General features: G+C 41.9%; 2 protein-coding genes across 2 annotated transcripts; one reads left to right on the plus strand and one right to left on the minus strand.

Moving 5' to 3' along the window:
* The first annotated feature begins 325 nt into the window (after nt 1–325).
* Nucleotides 326–6,456, plus strand: LOC140555594 (neuronal pentraxin-2). Its single transcript, XM_072678870.1, has 5 exons — nt 326–1,030; nt 4,340–4,799; nt 5,529–5,779; nt 5,866–6,045; nt 6,247–6,456. Exons 1-5 carry the CDS (start codon nt 326–328, stop codon nt 6,454–6,456), a joined length of 1,806 nt encoding a protein of 601 aa, XP_072534971.1.
* Nucleotides 6,457–8,817: 2,361 nt separating this feature from the next.
* Nucleotides 8,818–20,617, minus strand: cyth2 (cytohesin 2). The gene is made up of 12 exons (XM_072679896.1): nt 20,459–20,617; nt 18,624–18,774; nt 17,909–17,975; nt 17,681–17,799; nt 17,236–17,316; nt 17,010–17,122; nt 16,149–16,297; nt 14,595–14,706; nt 13,758–13,834; nt 13,388–13,459; nt 13,119–13,273; nt 8,818–12,191 (listed from the first exon to the last, which is right to left on the minus strand). Exons 1-12 carry the CDS (start codon nt 20,523–20,525, stop codon nt 12,104–12,106), a joined length of 1,251 nt encoding a protein of 416 aa, XP_072535997.1. The 5' UTR covers nt 20,526–20,617; the 3' UTR covers nt 8,818–12,103.
* Between the last annotated feature and the right edge of the window lie 265 nt (nt 20,618–20,882).

Here is a 20,882-nt window from a genome sequence, read left to right on the forward strand (position 1 = left end):
AGGTGTTTTGTATTGTTTAATAGCTGCTCTACCTGCGCACACAAACAACGGTTCATCACACAGCAGCTGACATCAGAGAGTGGGAAAGTGAACAAACTGTAGACTAGAAAAAGAAGAGTGGTAGTTCATCTATAGCATTTCTCCTGTGGATTTTCCCAGTGTACTGACGTATTGTTGAGAGAAGACACTGGACAGTGTTGATTTTTTTTTTGGTATTTAACATACCTGCACAAACCCTTGCCCTAATGTGGCCTACGACATAACCTACACCTTCCTGTTCTTTGTTGGGTCCATAGCTCTCATCAGCACTCGCTCTACAGTTATAATGAAGCTTAACTCACTTCCCTCAATGTCCATCTTTGGGCTTCAGAGAAGAAGGGATGACTGGATTTTCCCTATTGTTGTCCATGTGCTGCTACTTTTTTCGGGGTGTTTGGGGAGTGGTATTCCAGGTTCAGAGCACACTGACTATACCTCCCACCCTCGTTTTATCTGCACCCCCATTCCTGCTGACGCTGACCCCGCTTGCTTCCCCCCTGGGGCCGCCCCGGGAGCTGGTGGTCCAGGCATGAGCGGGCACCATAGTGGGCACCACAGCGGGCCAGGTGCAAGTAGCAGCGCCTGGTGGGGCATGTCGGAGGAGGCCAAGGCCACCATTCTGCACCTGCGGGAGAGCCTAGTGCAGCAGAAGGAAACCATACTGGACCAGAGGGAAACCATCCGTGAATTGACTGCCAAGCTGACCCTGTGCCAGGGTTTCGGGCACACTCTGGGATCCCATGACAGTGACCACCACCGCGTGCCCCCTCACCTGGCCCATCATACCTATGGCCCCACCCCTGAGGGCAGTCACCATGGCTATGCTCCTGGCACCCACACCACAGAACCTAACCACTATGGGCATCACCGGGGGAAGGCAGCGTTGGGTGACAAGTATTCCAGCAATGATTTGACCCCTTCACCCTCGTCCACTCCGGAGCAGATGGGTCGAATGCTGACAACCCTAAAAGAGAGGCTGGAAAACCTACAGGTGAGAGAGAGAGAGAGATGCAAACTCTACTAACTCTCACTGTATCTCAGATTTATCCTATCCGTTTTGCACACTTTGTTAGCCACCATCTAATTTGTCATTGGTCAGTTTCGGACCACAGGAATGCTATTCAGGTATTTTTTGGTGGTTGACCATACTCGACCAATCTGTGACTCTGACTCTGGTAGTGTATGTGGGGCTAGTATGAGTATCACCACTAGGCTGTGAATGGTCCACCACACCAATATATCCAGTGTTTCCGTGGTCAGAAACTGATAACTGATGAAGGGCACACCAGTAAGGTAAAGCTGAAAGATAGGGAGTAGTGGACAGGGAGTGTATTTGACAGACTAAGTAGTCACTGCATTCAAATCTCTCACACAAACACACCAATTGTGTAAGTACAAGTTAGTCATATGTTCCATTAAGTGTAGTACACCTTTAGCCCAGCTGTATTTAAGACTCTACCAATGAGAGAGGACAAATGCCAAATGCCTCAATGTGACACCCATAATTTGGAGTTATATAATAATAATAATAATAATAATAACAACAACAACAAATAAATATAATAATATAATATAATAATGATAAGTCATGGAAACATGAGTAGTGAAAAAGACCAAAAGATAAACCAATATCCAGCCATGGGGTCAGGAGCGCCATATCTGGGTCTCCTTATGTTTGTATGCAGCAATAAGCCGAGGTTTTCCACACAGTAACCACACAGGCTGTTTTTATGTGGTCTGTGCTATCTGGGTAGATTCAAACTCAAGTACAATCAGTTATTAAATCAGAGTTAAACTGTCAACATTAACTTCAGTGAATCAGGGTTCCAATCGGATGTTGGTTCATCATCACTTTTGCACCCTGAATTAATATTAAAACAACATTGAAATTTTAACAAAATAAATCAACAGAACGCCAACACTACTTCAATTACTACTTCCCTATTACTGCATACCTAATGTACAGGAAGGGTCATTTTGTGAAAAGCAGATAGGGAAAGAAAGTGAAAAGAGGAATTTTCTGTCAGAAATATCAGGAAACATCATTATAGTCCCTCAGTTCAGGTTCCAAAGCAGTAGGTACATTTCTCTAGCAACCCGTTCCACCTAAGCAATCCGGCCTACAGCACATTCAAGGCAAAATAGTATTGACTGTATTAAAAAAGCTTATCCAAAACAAATAGCAATGTAAGAAGGTAACAAACATTTCTATTGAAAACATAACAATAATCTAAAATCATTATAGAATAAAGTTACCTAGCTAGTAATATTTTACTAGCCTAACATTAGCTAGCTCCCCATGCTAATGGCTTTTATGTGAGCAAAAAAAGTAATGCACTTTCATTAAGAGCTAAAGACATAGCTAGCTAGCACTAGTTGTCACAACCAGGCATTTTACCACAGTAATGTAAAAGTAATTTAGTTTAGTTTAAAATAATCCATATTCATATTTGTGTATGTTCCTCATTAGCACTACCTCAGAGGGTAGATCTAGAGAGTAGGTCAGCTATAACATATAATGTATATTCAGTGTCATTGCTGCCGACGTTTCATCAATATTTTACCATTGATCCAACATAGCACTGATATCAAAATTGCATCCTCAACCAAAATAATGATTCTGATCATCAATTATGTATCAACATCCCATTGCTATCTGGGTAATGTGTCTTAACAAATAGTTTTTTTTCCCCTCAACTTTGTTTTTGAAGGTTCCCCCCCCCCCCCCCCCCCCTGAATCTTATGATTACGACACTTGTTACAGACCAAAAGAACAGATGAGACACTGTTCACGAGTCAAAAAATAAACACAGCTTCATACGCTTGCTAGCTTTCACCGGTGTCTCCTGTCAGGAAAGTGCCGAACATTTACTTTAATTACTTTAATTATGTTAATTATAAACGTTGTAAATGGGTGTATTTATTTAAAATGTCTGTATGCTGAGAACATCAAAATCAAAACAGGCTATTAAAATATACTAAACGTAGTTTAATGCTGGGAGCATTTTTGTATAATTGTTTTTTACATGATCTATTTATTGGGTTTGTGTGCATGTACATGCCAGCTACAGAAGGAGAAAGGGGCACACACAATGATAGCCCTTGGGAGTGAAGCAGTGGGGGTCTGTGCACATGTCTTGTCACTGAATGTATATTTTTCTAGGCACAAGAGTTTGAAACACTGGGCCAATACTAAAATGCCAGTATTAAAAGAGAAACTATGAATAATTGCAGAGTACCTCAACTGATGACAGTAAATTGTAGTTTTACTTAGTAACTATTTTTCATTATACTTGTACAACATAACAAAATGATCTCTTCACATTTTCTAGATTAAAAAGCTAGAGTCAGGGCGCAGGGTCACCCCTAAAACAGGGTTGAGGGCCTTACTCAAGGGCCCAACAGTGGCAGCATAGAGAACCTGGTATCAAGCCCCCAACCCTGTGAACAATAGCCCAGCATTCTAACCACCAAGTTATTACTGCCGCATTTATTAGCATTTTACTTATGTTTTAACAAGTTAAAACGGACTGTAAGTTTAGTAAAGCACAATAATTGTGCAGGAATCCTAATGTTGAAGGAACACTCACACCTGATTAAGAACAGTGAGTAATTATTAGCAGTAATTGTAAAGTACCATCCAGACCCTTTTGACAGATGTCGGGGCTAGTGGGGGGTCAGCTGATGAAGATCACAGTCGTTTAGCATGATCTCTTTTGAAGACCCCGCAATCAGGGCAAATAAGTGGATTAACTGAGTGAGAGACAGAGAGTGAGAGAGAGGATAACACAGGGGAGAACACTGGGATTACTGGGTACATTATGTGTAAGTGATAAGTAGTTAACCATTTTCTTTGAGCATCTATTTCCTCATCTGGTTATTCACACTCTTAAAGAGCATGTACAATAATAACATGCTACGTAATGCTAAAGAGAGATTTGTCTTTTTACAGTATCTTCCAAACTGTTAACACACTGTACTGCAGACTGCTTAGATGTGGGGAGTGCCAAGGCTGAATAGGGTACAGGGCGTGACATACAGTAGGTGGTGGATGGGTGGGCAGAGTTGGCAGGGTTGGCACTGCTGACTGGCTTAGTGGGTAATGCTGGCACTAGTGGAAATTGTCCCTATGGGGAGGACAGGAATGGAAACCCAGATAACAAATGAGTCATGGCCCTATTCTGGCCCACGTAGTGCAGTAGGGTGGAGTGTTGGATGGTGTCGGTGGAGGTTCTGAACCTGTTCAGTATGATTTGTTCCATCTATGTGATTCTGAGTTGTGTTGTTGTCATGTTGGCAGACGCGAAACTCCTCCACCACCTATTCCAGCTCACTGAAGGACCTGCTGCAGCGCAAGATTGCCGCCCTGGAGCTGCAGATGCTGCACCACACCACCTCACCCACTGGCACCAACCATCACGACAGCGACGAGGATGATGATGACGATCACCCTGACGGCCATCACGACAGCATCGGTCATGACAACCACAGTGATGGGTCGAGTGAGCACCACGTCGATGACCACGAGCACCATGACGGGCAGCACGATGGTGGCGATCGGCATGACGACAGTCAAGACCATCACGACAGCAGCTACGACGATGTTCACCGCGACAATGGAGAGCACGAAGACAGCCACCATGACAATGAGGCCGCTGGACACAGCTATCCGAGAATGTCGTATCACTCACAAGGCCACAGCGGACAGAGCAAGCTGGATGCAGTGCTGAACCACCTCACGCACAGGCTCTCAGAGACAGGTGGACAAATACACTTACACATGCAAGTACACACATATAAGACCACACAAAGGGCCAATCCTAGGACCCCTGGAGATTTACACTCTCTGAGCATGTTATCAGGAACTCTACTTGTTTGGGCCTCCACTTCAATCCTTCATGGCATGAATTCCACAAGATGTTGGAAACATTCCTTCTAGGTTCTGGTCAATGTTTTAAGTGCCAACTTCCCGCATTTTAGACCAGAGTAAGAATAGGCATTGGTTGACTAAGTAAATGCAGTTGAAAGATGTTTGCACTTGTAGTTCATCTCTAATCATCCAACATCATTACCTGACCTTACTACTACTCTTGTAGCTGAAAGCAGTCAGGTCCTCACAGCAATGTTTCAACATCTAAAGCCTTCCTAGAAGAGTAGAAGCTCTTACTGTAGCAAATAGAGACAACTCCCCATTAATATCTTTGATTTCGGGAAGACCTACAGAATGAATATAGTGTACACAACCACGGTAAAATCTTACAAATAGCATTTATAGTTCCTGGCATGTTTGATGGCCCCCTGTGATTCATTCAGGGCTTTCAGTAGCTTGTGGTCTCCCTTAATACTCATTGCCAACACAAAGTGGAGGGGTATCTGAATCTGTTATTTGACAGCAAGTCTAATACACAAACACAATAAACAAATAAACACAGTCAGTCATTCTGAGTCATTTAGCAAATGCTGACCTCTTGCCCCCTCTTCACCCCCAGGCTCGAGGAAGAAGGGCAAGTCTTCTGCGGGTTTCCAGATCGGATTTCCCATGCGCACCAACTACATGTATGGACGCATAAAGAGAACGCTGCTGCATGAGATCTTCGCCTTGACGCTGTGTCTGTGGATGAAGGGAGGAGCGGGACCAGGTCTGGGAACACCATTCTCCTACTCTGTCCCGGGACAGGCCAACGAACTGGTGTTGATAGAGTGGGGAAACAACCCAATGGAGCTGCTGATCAATGACAGGGTAAGAGAAAGAGTAAAAGTGGTGAGAAAGTGTATTCTGTACACTGTATGTGTTCACCAAGATTAAATGTGCTACTGTGTGTGTAGGCTGTGACCTTACCGCTCTCACTGAGTGATGGGAAATGGCATCATGTTTGTGTGACATGGTCGACAAGAGACGGACTGTGGGAGGCGTATCAGGACGGAGTGAAGAGAGGCTCTGGAGAAAACCTGTCAGCCTGGCACCCAATCAAACCTGGAGGAGTGTTCATACTGGGACAAGAACAGGTAGCTGATCCTGATGACCCATTTCTGATATCAGGATTGTATGCAGTGCACTGCTGCCACACAATTGGCTAATTGAGATATTTGCATGAATGAGAAGGTACACAGTATAGTGCCCAGTGACCGTATACACACACTCAGACACACACTGCTAAACACAACCTGTGGTCTCACCCATGTATGCTCTTTCTCCTTCCGTTGTAGGACACCCTGGGTGGTCGTTTTGATGCTACTCAGGCGTTTGTTGGCGAGATCTCAGACTTGCAGCTATGGTCTCACGTCCTCACACCTCATGACATCTACAGCCTGGCATCCTGCGGGGGTCACATGACCGGTGACATCATCGCCTGGGCAGAGTCTGTAGTTGAGCTTCATGGTGGGGTGACCAAGTACCCCTTCGACCCCTGCCACTGAAGTCAAGGAAAAAGATCTTTTTGTCTGATTAATTCACAACAAAAAATGACTAGTTACTGTTACATAACGTAACCCGCTGAACTTACAGCGTATTACGATATATATCTGAGCACCATGAAGACAAAACAAACAAAATACTTTAAGGACAGCGCCTGGAACACAACTAACCTCGGTATTCCCATTTCATGTATATGGCCTTCTGCTATGCTAACCTTCAGAACCTTCACCCAAACAAAGAGCGTGAACTGACACCAGCTGCATTCACAAACACTCCCTGGGTCACAAGGATGGTTAAGTGCCTTCCTCTTGGGCATAAAGGCAGTGGTTAAGGGGGAAGGCCAGGGTTTCAGAAGATGTGTGGGACAGAGCCCCAACCTGGCATTCTTCCATCCATGGCAATGAAAGACTACCTTCAAGACTACCATCAACATTCACATCATCACTTCAGCAGAAACCTGAGAAACCCTGACTTACATTACATGAACAGTACCAGTCAAAAGTTTGGACACACCCGCTCAGACTTCAGACCAGCATTTTTTACATTCACACACATACACACACACACATATTTGTACGTCATATCAGTAAGACATAAACTGCACCCTAATGGTGGAGCCACCCATACATAGACAAAAACATACAAGGGATCAAATGTGACTGGTTTTATATTTTGTGTTATTGTTTTCTTCTTTGTTATGAATGAACCATATGAGGGCGTATAATTCTGGATGGTGCTTGACTGATGCTGAATGAGAGAATGGAGTTGGTTACAGTGTCTTGCAGGAAGGAGGTGTGTTTGGGCAGAGTGAGAGACTTCTAAAGTTCAGATATGTAGATGTTGCCTTCCTAAAATAGATGTGACATGAGCCTTTTTTTTGCAAAAAGTGAATGAATGTGTCTCTGGAAAAAGGGAGCACTGAAAGATACAGCAATACCAAAGAACAGATAGACAGTTTTAGCAGTAGTTCAGGGGCGTTTTTCTGTAAATGTTAAATGTAGTCTCTCAACATGCTGAGTTTCTATGGTAAACTGTTATTTCTCAGTATAAAAAAAGAATTTTACAGGTTGTCCTGTCAGATTTTCTGACTTGTAAGCTACTGTGAATAACCTACTGTAAACATAGAAGCGTGATGATGCAAGTGCATAGCTGGAAATACTGTCTAAAACATTCTCAGACAGCCTACCTACAGTTTTGTACAACTGTTTTACTTCATGGTTGTTTCTTTAACATGTACAGTGATGCAGATTTGTTGCGCCCCCGTAATTAACACATTTTCACACTGGCCTCAAATCTACAGGACCCGTCTGTATTTACGAACTCTAAATGGGTAAATTCATCTTCCAACCTCTCAGTGTATACATTGTGTGCTTTGTTTTAATGTTATGAGATATACAGGTCATCAGTTTTAATGGTTTATTTCTTTATTGTCCGTGTTTTTGTACATGAAGGTTCTGTAGTAGCTTTTTAGCTTCACTGTAAACCTACAGGGAGATGATGATGATGAATTAACACAAAACTTAAAATGTAAATAAAGACTCAATATTTAACTGCGGTTGTTACATCTGGACAACAGTTTTAATGAAATGTAAACCGATTGTCCATTATAACCTTTAACAGATATTCTAGTAAATTATTAATAATGGATACCTTGAGTAAATGCCAAAAAAAAAAAAAAAAAAAAAAAAAAAAAAAAAATCGATTGAGCAGATAAAATAAAACTAACATTGCTAAAATGAATATGGAAGGGGATTTGAAATTAAGTGACTGAAATATTCAGATTACTGATTATTATAGGACCAAAGTATTAAACATTCTGGAGTCGCATATCGACTGCCCTGCCCATCAGAGGAGGCCTTACCTTCCAAGTGTCAAGAGCATTGCTAATGCTGAAGGGAGGGGGGGAGGGGTGTAGATCAATTGGCAGTATGTAGTGTGTGTTGCAGCCAGTGGCATGGAGAGCATTTCACTGGTTAAAGGGAAGAATAAATTCAACTGAATACCAGCAAATACCAGTGAATTCTTTAGCATGGCTTTTAAAGCACGGTAAGGACCATAAACACACCTCAAAATCCACAAATGACTGAATGCAGAATGGGTGAAAATTCCAAAACAACAACTGCAGATAAAAACCATTTATAAGTGATTCTGATTACTGACCACACAGGGAACAAAGTAGAGCTTCAGGTTCTTTTCCTTTTTTGTTATTTTGAAACAGTAAAATACAGTGGTCATCTCTGCTGACCTTTCTGCTCTCAGTCAGTCCTAAACCTGGAACCAATAGTGGCAAAACAATACAGCTCCAGCAGGAGGCACCTGCTCAAAGCCACATGAAGAAGGAAGAAAAAGAAAACATCCAAAAATAATGGCATTTTTCTTTATTGTTTTATACGAGGTTTCTGGCACCAGTACATACAGTGATCTTTTTTTATTGTTTTGCTACAGTAAGCATTGTTTTCTTGCCATTCTGTGCCACTGTGTATTACATCATTCAATCATAAACAACCTCAGAGGGAGCCGGAGAAGGGAGGAAGGAGAGAGTGTGTGTGTGTTGGGGGAGGGGGGGAGCTCATACTGTTTTCCACATTGCAATTGTGCAAGATGTGTTAATTTGGCAACATGGCACATCACATCAAGAATGCTCAAGAGTCTCTAGAAGTTCACAAAATTCCATTCACCTTCTCAAGAACACCACGAAAGCATCCGAAACACAGCGTCAACAAACACTTTAGTAACAGGTACAAGTTTCTGTAATCAGCTGCTGATGATGATTATGACGATTGGACGTGTGCAATTACCAGTGAGTGTTACTTGTGCTCTGTTGGCTGCGAGGTGTCCCTGGTCCACCTACGACAGAGCCTAAAACACTGTTAGATATTACTGTATCACAGCAGAGGGTGCCAGAGATGCACTGACCCTGTGGTCAGCTTCCGGACAGCAGTGCACTCCTCCCTCTGGTATTAAAGTGCCTGGACAACGAACTCTAACTCCAAAGACGGCTACCCTAAATATTGAGGTTTCAAGAAAAAGGACATGGCCCTGAAGACCAGTGTTCATATTGGCAGGGAACCATTTCAAAAATCGAGCAAAAAAAAATAAAAATAATAATAATATGCTGCTACATTTCATTCTCGTCATTAACATTACCATTACAATTAGAAGTAGCTTAAATACGAGGCTGTTGCTGAAGCCTGAGAACTATTAGTGTTCCTCATCGTCACTTAGTGTAAAACAGGACGGTCAATTGGTTTTAACTTATTTATCATAATGTTCAGTCAGAATCATAGTACCTAACGGAGGTCCTAACAGCTTATTTAAGGCAAATTTAGAGACTGATGATATCGCCTGGCGAAAGCGTGAATGGCAGACCATGAATAAGGAACACTAATAGACCCTTTAGACAAAGCCAATACTATTATATCTGATTCACCCTTAAGAATATGCTTCAATTCAGCACGACATGCAACCCTAGTCCTCGATTATTTAATAATAATAATAAAAAAATAATAAACAAACAAGACAAAAAACAGAGAAAACAAAACAAAAAAGTTGACATGTTCTAATCAAAATCAATAAATTAAACATCTATATGCACGTTGTAAATGTATACACTAACATGTATTTACAAAAGAAAATGACAACATATAATACACTTCAAACTTTAAGCTGCCATAGAGCTTCTTCAAGCCCTCTGATATGAATAAACTGTGAGTTTAGCTGCACCATAGAGGCACAATCCACAAAGACACACAACCAATCAAAGGTTTGGACCCACCAGACAGATCATCATGACCATAGAATTTCATTTGCTAAGACAAGCACACACTGGGAAATTGAGGTCTTGTGCACCAACATAATAGGGGCTACTTTGAGCCACTTTCTGTTTGGTCACTGCATAACTCATCATCATGTCTCATCATAGCTTTGATATCTTCATTATTATTCTAAAATGTAGAAACTAGAGGGAAAAGGGCTCTAGTAGGTGTGTCCAAACCACTGACTGGTTACTGTATAGTCTTATGCCGTTCCTAACGCGGAGAACCTCATGACACATTCATTCGGCCAACACACAGCTTATAGCAGGTGAACGTGTCAGAGAAGGCTTCTGTATCTGGTTGAGGTATGTTCAGAAACTCCATTTTTTCCAGCCTAAGTGCAGCCCTCCTGTTCAGTACCCGGGCTCGAAATAACCAGTACGAGTGACAGATCTTTGTTGTCCAATTTCTGGGAAAAGTAATATTCAGCAACAAAGCTCTGTTTTTGGGCAGGGTGGTGGCGGTGGGGGAGTCCATAGCTACTTTTAGAGGCCTATTCTTCTGTGCGCCTACTGCTTTATTGGAAAGCGAGTCTATTCAAAGACTTGTCATCATAACAATGTCACGGCCCGCCAACACTGATTTCCTGTTGTTTTATGCAGGAAATGAGGTCACGGCATTCCTTGTGATCCAGGGGGGACAATATTTGGCAGCACACCCCTACCGCCGCCTCTCGGTTCCTCGGGCAGTCGGACGAAAACAAAACCCCCAAGCCTTTTATAGACGTGAACTGAACGAAACACACTCGGTCAAGTGACGCTAAATCTACCGTACTTTCCACTCAAGAGAAGAAGAGATTATAAGTGACTACCCATCGAAGGCTAAAACGGATATGTGGCGTAAACAGCAACAACCTTTTGAGGTTCCTTCATCAACAAGACGAGTAATATAAAGTTAGTGTGCAGAATTACTGTCAGAATACAGAGACACTTCCAGACGAGCAGAAACTGAAGGCCTAGTTGACGCAAGCCCTAAGCGCTAGTCAAAAAACTAGTCAAAGCCAATAAAGTGACCAATGAGTGATTTGATGTGTTTAGATATCAACAACTATGCTTTCGGCTTCTGTAAATCAGAGTCTAGACAAGGACAGTGAAGATGATGACGCTGATTATGACTGCTAGATGTATAAAGTTGTGTACCCTGTAGTAAGTTAGTGTTCCAGTAGGTTTCACAGTGTCTGATACAGGAGAGAGGAAGACCAGCAAACAGAAGAAACAAACAGAAGAACGGAACAGTGACGAGTGATAAGAGTGAGTGTAAGGCCAGTAGTGTGTAGTGAGTAAAACAAATGCTATGTAGCATATGCAGTTGAATAAGCAGGATGTGATAGTGTTTCATGTGGCGGAGTACTACAAACTGGAATGTAATGTGCTGCTGCAATTCCAATAATGTGGTACCTCCAGTATGAGAGCTCGCAAATAGACCAAACCGTATAAATGAACCAAGCACTGGCACTACTGTTTGTGTAGAGGAGTCAAACCTGCCTTTTTGTTCCCTCCCAGGGAATGCTGCTGGTTCTGGAGAAACAAGCTTTCCTCTGCTAGTGATTTGTAGGCAAAGGAGACCTGGTTTGGGAGCTGGTTGTGTAGCATACAGCGGTGTGTGGGAAGAGGGTGTAGGGCACAAGTGAAGAAGTGAACACTGGAATGGAGCAGTGTAGGAGCTTGTAGCCCCAAAAGAAGCTTATGCGCTCTCAGCAGGACAGCAATCCACCAGTGCCTGGACAAGAGGGGATAGGTATCGTTCAGAGTTTAGCAGATGGAGAGATGATTTCTGTCCTCTGTTGGAATGGAAGATGAAGAAAAGAAAGTGATGGTGGAGGAGAGGAAGGGTCCTAAGGTTGCTCTTCTTTCTTCTTTAATGAAATGCGCTTCTTCCTTGCTGCCAGCATTTCGTAAAAAGGGTCCACACTCACAGCCGATCTGATAGAAAGACAGAACAGTAGAGGTTATTGAACACTCACTCGCAAAGAGAAAGGGAGTGTACTTCCACATGCATTGTTCTATGCTCCAACATCCTGTTGTGTCAGTTGTATTGTCCTACTGTTCCATGGTAAAATCTGAAGAGATGATAACATAGTTTCCCCCACTTTCCCTCCTCCTTCCCTCTTAACCTTTTTCACCTCCCTGTTATGCCAGCTCCCCCTTCACCTTCTGTCTCTTGTACCATCCTCCCCTTTTCCCCAGGGTACCTAAACCCTGAAAATTTATGATGTGTGATCATTAAACTGGAGTGGACTGCACCAGTGACAGACTGGCGTCTATTCATGTGTAGACAGATAATTATGCACAAAGTCACAATCTGCAGATCCAAACTCCTAACTCTTTAATGCAGAATTTCTAGCATTTTCAAAATGTGCACTGAACTAAGATAAATGTCACATGATCAAGTTCTATAAATTACTACATTAATAATGGTAATTAATTGAGAGTTTAGGCAGAGAAGATCTCCAATCTGTGCTAGACAGCGGCCTCCCAGAGCTGGAGTTTGACACTCCTGACACAAACTGTCCCACAGTCCATTATAACCTGGGTAATCTCTCATGTGACTCAAGATCAAGACACCTGGTTTCCACATGAGACGTGAAGTGACTTCCCTTACTTCCACAGTACAGACTGAAAGTGGTGCGTATATTATTCATAAACTGAGTGGTTACGTATATTGTCACAATTACGTGAGAACCCTGTACTCCTGTAACAACATTGTTGTCATTGTCATGTTATGCACATTGTGTCAAAGTTACCCTTATAAATACCAAAAGACCAAGCTGCCATTTTGAAGATAAGAGGTTTTAGCATGACTGATGATGCACAACAGTGCATTAAGTGCAAAGTCTTTGTCATTCTCACTTGATGCTGTGGATCCACTCATCCTTTTCCTCTGGTGTGGGGGCGGAGATTCGGTAGACCATGTGATTGCCCTCCACCACTCGACCATCTGCCTCTGTCTTGCAGGCTTTAATAAGCTGCCCTCGATTGTTTGGGATGTACAGCTCAAAACAGTTCTTGAGAGAGACAGATACGGAGACAGAAAAGACAGGGATAGTGAGATTAAATGTGGTGTCTAATAATAATTTCCTAAAATACATTCATTCAGATGGCTCTGTTTGAAAACTTACAGGTTTTCTGGGGTCCTCTACCTCCCGAATACTCAGATTCTCCAGAGGAATAATACCCCTTGGCTCTTTATCCTAAACACACACAAACACACACACACACACAGTGAGAACTAAAGTAATTTGTGGTCAGGAGTAGGACTGATTGGCTGATAAAGTCACAACATCAACAGCAGCAGTGTCATTCCCCCTATTACAGGCCAGTGGAACACTACAGTGATTTTGAAGCCATTACTTTAATGTCAAAACGCTACAAAATGTTGTTTAAATTAATTACAGCTATAATCGCTAGTTGTCTTGGTCTGAAGCAGGGCACTGGCCCACTGACAGCAAGGTCTGACACTGAATGGAAGGGACAGATATGTGGACTTACTGTGGTGTACTCAAAGTAATACAGGCAGTTATCAGTTAGAATAAACCATCGTCTCTTCCACGTCTTCACTCGACCTCCTGAGAAAGACAGAGACAGAGAGATTTTTCATACTGACAAAATATTTTTACATAATTTGTACTTTACATTGTGTTGAAGCTTTACAAATGAATGAATCAACAGAAATACTCCCAAAATGATTCTAAATAAAAGCTTTGAAATTTTGAACATGCATCAATAACTGTGACTTCTGAGGGTTAACTACACTTCCATAGATAAACAGCTGACCCAGACCTGAGGAATCTGCTTCAGTAAGTACACTACTAAAGGTATGGAGGGAGCTCACAGAAGCTGAAGTTGATACAGAGCCGGTTTGGCAGCACTTACCTCCTGCAGAGCAGCAGAGCGGAAATCACAGGCCAAGCAGAGCAGGAGCCAGAGGGACGGAGGAAGAGCGACGGAGAGAGAGGAGGGCAAACAAGGAAAACAAAAGATAGAAAGAACACAAGGAATTGAGTAAGAAGGTATTAGTGAGAGATCACAGTCCCCACCATGCAAAGAGAAAGCAGACTTCAACCTGCACGACAAACACACACACACACACACATACACACCATGCCAAAAGGACAAAAGCTTAGCAGAGCTTCATTATCATGCAGGGCCAGTTTGGCCACCATTTTTAAAAGAAAGATGAGGAGAAAGAGAGACCGAGAGACCTGACACCACAGGTTAAAGCTCAGAACTAAACCATCATGTAGAAGACCTGGACATGAGGCAGACAGAAATCTTCTCTGTGCAGTGGCTTCATCCACGCAGCAGAGAGAGCCATTCGGGACTCACCCAGTTTAAGCAGCCAGCCCTCTCTGTCTGGGTTGAAAAAGGTGTGAGTCAGGTCGTTCCCATCGTCCTCTGGGATCTTAAAAGGCTCGTTTTTAATGCTGTCATACAGATTCTGGAGAGACAAAGAGAGATGCATTGGTACCCACTCACCAGCCACCTAGCACTTTCACTCAGTAAGCACCTTTAGAGTTCCACCGATGTTACAAGTCCACTATATCTACAGTCTTTAAAGTAGGTGTTCAAATGAGGCTTCAAACGGCTCTCTGAGTGATGCCAGAGAAGACCACTTTTGGTTCAATAAAGAATCATGTTAATAACAGATGTATGAAGAAGACAGTGTGAAGAACCCTTTTAGGGTCTAAATAACCACACAGCTCTATTACAAACATGGTTCTTTATGGAACCAAAAGGAGATCTTCTAAGCACCTTAATGAAGAGTGTACAGTAGCTTCTAATTAGTAAATTCAAGACCTTTAAGGCAAATCTATTTCTAAAAAGAGATCTTCAAATTAGGGGTTTAACAGTATGTGTGTTTGTACCGAACTGTCACAGTACAGAGGTCATGCAGTCTCATGGAGAATACAGCAACAGAGCCAAATGCGAGAAAGAAGAAGGGAGTTGATGACAATTTTCCATTGTAGTTTCCTGTTTCACTTCTATGTTCTTGGCTAATGACTGATCAGTCAAGACTGCAGCATTAAGAAGCCAAAACAATGACTCAACACTTACTTATTCCAGACTGACGAGAACAAACACACAAGAATGCAGGGCATGAGCACCCCACACACACACTATCAATGATGAACAATAGAATGCATTTCTCTCCATTTACTGCTCATAGTCCTGACTAATCAGTCTGAACACTGATTCGACACACAAGAATGCAGAGCACAACTAACACACAGACGCACGCACTTAAGCCCAAACATTCAGGTACCCATGCACATAAAACACTACTAGCATTTCTCTTCCATTTATAGGGCCCTGATTTTACTTATTAATTATTCAATCAAATTTTAACTTGGCAAAGCTAAAGTCTATCCCTAATCACTGTGTATCTGTGAACCCAACTATAACTAGAGGAGGTAAAAATAACAGTACTGTGAGATTTTCGGAACAAAAACAAAGACACATGTTCCAATAACTCATTTTCATAAACATGATCAGTGTGTTTGAACCCTGTGAGATTCACCAGGTTTAACAAGCTTTGTCAAGCCCCTGTGGTAAACAGTGACCAAGTGCATTAGCTCAGCACAGTGACAGCGACATCATTTACTGGTTTAACAAGCTGATGGAGTCTCTCACAAGCAGGTTTCATTGTTTGTGCAATGTCCCGCCCTCGGATGAAATAAGATTTTTATTGGTTTTGCCGCCAAGTTTGACTGCATAGCTAGAGAAACACAAATAACCCCACACTGACACACACACATACTTGTGTTCCTGCCTTTGTGAAGTATTTCTATTGCCTTCTGAAGGACTTGTAGCTGTAAATTTCGTTCCTGCGAACAGCACAATGCACAGACACACCCACAGATACACCTTTGCTCTACTCACTCTAAGTAAGTCCTCTGGTAGGTCTCCTCCCTCATTGATGCCTCGGTTCATGCTGATGAAGCGCTCCACTGTGGGCTTATCCCGCACATTGGGGTTGTGCAGGCTGGTGTTCAGCATGATGATCGCAAACGATAGAACATAACAGGTATCTGTAAAACACACACAATAAAAAAATGAGGTGGAGAAATCAAATAAAAATTAAGAGGAAAAACCACACACAAAAAAAACATCGGCGTACGTAAGTATGAGCCAGTGTATATATGAGAGAGACTAGATGGAGGGTTCTGCGGTAAGTCCTGGTAGTCCTAATTCGAAATAAAGACAATAGGAAATCCCTCTTTTTTTTTTTTTAACTGAACAGAGTAACTAAACAGAAGCGTATTATAATGAGAGTGTCCTGAAAACAATGGAGGCCTCTGCCTCGGTCACTACACGTGAACTGCTGATAGACATAATCGGAGGGCTTGCCGAGTGACCGCAGATGCCTGGTAAGCCTCAGACAAATTTCTAGCAGTTTTAATATCTGGACTCTAAATCCTGGAGTGTGAAATGTGTATAGCGACTAGCTATAGCCAATGAGAGCGCAAGACAGGGTGAGGAGGAGGCAGAGGTGGAGTCTATCCATTTGCTCATCAATATTCTTTTCTTCAGCGCTCAAAGGTTTAAAAAGGAAAAAAGAGAAGGAAAAAAAAGCATGTCATCACATCAGTTGGCATCATGTTTTTTCATGACAAAACATGTTTCTGGAGAGCACACAGACATGTCACGGGGAAGATCTCACACTGCAGAACTCTCAAATTTGTGTGGAGGGGTGAATGTGTGTGTAATGAGAGAGACCTGTGCTCATGTGTGTAAAGTTACCTGTACTCTGAAACACTCCAGGGTTGCAGTGGCAGTATCTCTGAGCAAAGGCTTCCATCATCCTGTCAATCTTCTGGGCTTCACCAGGCAAGCGGAAACTCCACAGAAACTGCCTGTATCACCCAAACACACCTTAGTAAATGCATCATCTCACCAACCACATCCTACAGAATTCCTGCTCACTGTGACACAGTTTCGGTCACTGCACAACGCAGGCTTCAGTTACCTTAGAGCCTGAACCAAGTTAAGATCCGTGAACTCGTGAAGATCAACAAATGCCTGCAGAACCCTAATGTTGAACTCATCTCTAAAAGAGAGAGAGAGAGAGAGAGGTCATCACACAAACATTAAGCAAACAGAAATATTAAGATTCCAAAGTGAAAAAGTCAAATTGAGTGTAACAAGGTAAACATCTCTGTACAGATTTGTAATGATATGCTACACTGCCTGGTTTGGAGGTGTAAAAAAAACTGGATTTAAGGTTAGAAATTATGTCCCCCTTTCCCTCTGAAGATTCCCCCGGATGCTTAGTTTTAATTACTGAAAATGGTTTCACAAAAGAAAGACCCTCTGAAGAGAAAGGGCTCAATCACTGATAGAGTTTAAAGTTTAGGCTACACTGTTGACCATTAGTGTGTTTGACATTTAAAAGTTAGGTGGGTCTGAGGTACCTCTCTCCCAGATAGTCTCCAATGGCTGTTTTGTTGAGCCCCTCTCCCTTGTACAGGAACTGGGCAATGTCTTCTGGAGTGTGTCTTAGGAGCTCGTTCTCCACCAAAAACACGATGCCCTGAAAAACAGAAGGTTTTTAACAGCTGCTGACCCTTGCTTATCTATTATTATACTGCGAGATGGAAGAATGCAGGGAGGGCTCTCATTTATTTGGTTTAACCTCTCACCTTTTTTGGATCCATGTTGAATTTTTTCCTCCCCATGGCCACATGCCGACTCTTCTGTAGTGTTTTACTGCAAAGACAAATCAAGCAAATCCAAAATAAATAATAACAACGATTAAGTCAGCTATTGCTCTCCAAACCATCTCTGAGGTGTGGTTCAGAACATATGCACAGCAAAGCAGTTTTCAAATACTTACATGAATCACAACATTTAATTTAATATTAATATATTAAATATATATACACATTCTCATTATAATTAATTAATTTAATTTTTTTTTACTTCTTCTTAGAAGTATAAATAATAAAAGACTTTGATTAGGTTTTACATGCCTTGTTATTTTGCCTCAGAATGAAACTGATGAGAATAAAAATGAAGCTGATTTTTCTTTTATGGTTGATTATTCTAGTTCTTTTATGGTTGATTATTATTATTAACTGCCTCACAGGAGCCAAGTAGCACAGCATTGCATAGCATAGCAAGAACACTGTAATTCCATTTTGTGATCAGCCTCTTACTGGATAGTGGTGCTACCCTCTTGGTGCACTATTTGGTGTATGTCATCATGCATTAAACATGCAATAACATTTTACAGGCTTATTTGCATATTGCTGCTGTCAGCCGTATCACTACTCTTAAGGCCAATTTTAGAATAAAAATGAACAAATGATATGTTGTGCAGGGCTGTTCACAAGCATGTAAATGTGTGAACCTGACCTGCCCTCTGTGCTGCTCTCCAGCCCCTCCACCTCAATGATAGCCTCCCGCAGCTCCTCTCTCAACCTCTGGATTTCCAGCAGCAGCGCACCCTTCCTGCGCCGGATCTCCTCCAGCTCGGAGCGCTCCTCTGGACTCAGGTCCGCCGGGACTGGAGGAAGAGGGAAGAAAGAAATAAGACCAAGAAAGAGCAAAGCAGTGGGGGCGCAAAAAAAGTAAAGAGACCATTCTGTGTACGTTATCAGCACACACAGTTGCTAACACACAGTTACACACAACACCAAACACACTGGACCTAAGCAGACTTAAACACTAAAGTCAGGCTTTCCTTATATAAACACAACCTCATTCTTATAACGACTGGATTTCTCTCCATTTGCACAGCACTCAGTGGTCCGTGTCTAATGTCCATTGTGTTCGGGAGCTGAGGGGGAAACATGGACAGGACACTGGACATAAAAGTAAATGTTTACATTTTGTATTTACGTTCTGCTTTGCCCTAAATTCAGCATTTAAACAGAAGTACATTTCTGTGTAAGAGATGTCTACAGAGTAACAAGTTCGAACCTGTCAACTCTGATCTACAGAAACAACGCCTGCAGGTACTACAGAGTGATGACTGACAGCAGCTTACGAGAAACCACAAAACAGCAATCATTTACAACTCTGCATTACAATAACTGGTGATTCACTCTATAACCATGATATTTTGATACATCCCTTGGAGAAATAGCACACTCAAGGCCAATTCCAATAGTGTAGTTACGAGCTTAGTGGATGGACAGTTCTTACATGAGTAAATACATAAACAAACACACTTAATGAGAATTATTACTCCTGAATAAACCAACACTACAATTTCTATTTATCTATTAATCGTGACATTTTGACACAATGTAAAGGAGAACTGCCAGATTTACATCATGTCAAAAAGCAAAAAACACTGCAGAGGTTTTTACGTTCTATGAAGATGCAGAGTTTTAAGAGAGATATAATCACATTTTTAAAGCTGATTTAGGATAAGGGCATCTGGCTAATCTATACATATCTTCTGTATATTTGAGCCATATGTGATGTGTTTCCTTACTCTGCTTTTTTCAGCAGTTGATGAGATATTAATCAGGTGAGCTGGATGAGAGAAAGCACCAAACAATGTGCAGAGGGTGGGGTCCCCAGGATTGGAATTGGGAAGCCCTCCATTAACTACTGCTACCCCAACATACAGCTAAGCCCCACTATGTTTCTTCAAGCAAGAAACAGACACGTTTTAAGCTTGTAGGGGAAATATCCGTTTATCCCTTCATCATGTGTGTCATGTTCGTGAGTATAGTAACGTGCAACGGGGGTGTAAACCGGGTCTTCACAAACGAGCTTGCCAGCGCAGAGACTTTATCCCTAACCGGCTGCAAAACTGCCGAGAATAAAGGCTAAAGCTGCGCTGTAGGTATTGAGGGTAAATGGTAGCAATTTCAGCCGTGTTGGACCTGGGATGCAGTATATGAGCTTATAACGAACTCTTAAATAAGACTGAGAAGAAACGGATTAAGGGACACATAAAAATAAACTCTTAACATTGACGCTACACACAATGAAGCCCTTTACAGTAACAGAGGCATTTAGCTGACTACTAGAAAATGGAGCTAGCTAGCGAACAAAACGTGAGCCAATATAATGTACACTGGCGTTTATTCTACTGAGAACAAGACCCTGAGATGGAAAAGCACCATAATAGGACGGCAAATACGTAAAGAAATCTTCCTGTCTTGTTAAATATGAGTTAGCATGCTAGCTCCGTTAGCTCAAAACAACACAAAACGGTCCATTTAAATACTTACTGTAGTCCAAATCATCCATTTTGGGGGCTTTGCTTTTAGGCATATATGTATCAGACTCGAATGTCATTCAATTGCTGAAAAGGGTGATGGATATATATAAAATATACCCCTAAAATAAAACGTAAATAAATAAATAAGCAGCGCAGCGACGCAGACAAAGCGGAGATGAGAGCGGATGTCGCGTCACGGTGACAAGAGCGACCTAGGAGTCCGCCATATTGGTGAGGTCTTGACGCCATTTTGGAAATAGTATTGGAGTTGGTACCATATTTTATATATATTTATATTTTATACTCTGGTTGCTATTTGGTATGGGCTAGGAAAAAGTGATCTTAATAACAAAAAAGCTCATATATATATATATATATATATATAAAAAAAAATATATATATATATATATATATATATATACATATATATCAAA

Source organism: Salminus brasiliensis, chromosome 5 (assembly GCF_030463535.1).
Source record: "Salminus brasiliensis chromosome 5, fSalBra1.hap2, whole genome shotgun sequence".
NCBI classification, from domain to species: Eukaryota; Metazoa; Chordata; class Actinopteri; order Characiformes; family Bryconidae; genus Salminus; species Salminus brasiliensis.

Excerpts from the sequence above, each read along its gene's own strand:
- LOC140555594 (XM_072678870.1), top strand. The coding sequence starts at position 326 with ATGAAGCTTAACTCACTTCCCTCAATGTCCATCTTTGGGCTTCAGAGA. Across the intron at positions 4,800-5,528 it reads GCACAGGCTCTCAGAGACAG|GCTCGAGGAAGAAGGGCAAG; the intron begins GTGGACAAATAC and ends CTTCACCCCCAG. Across the intron at positions 5,780-5,865 it reads AGCTGCTGATCAATGACAGG|GCTGTGACCTTACCGCTCTC; the intron begins GTAAGAGAAAGA and ends CTGTGTGTGTAG.
- cyth2 (XM_072679896.1), bottom strand. The coding sequence starts at position 20,525 with ATGACATTCGAGTCTGATACATATATGCCTAAAAGCAAAGCCCCCAAA. Across the intron at positions 18,775-20,458 it reads AATGGATGATTTGGACTACA|TCCCGGCGGACCTGAGTCCA; the intron begins GTAAGTATTTAA and ends CTCTTCCTCCAG. Across the intron at positions 17,800-17,908 it reads TCAACATGGATCCAAAAAAG|GGCATCGTGTTTTTGGTGGA; the intron begins GTGAGAGGTTAA and ends TCTGTTTTTCAG.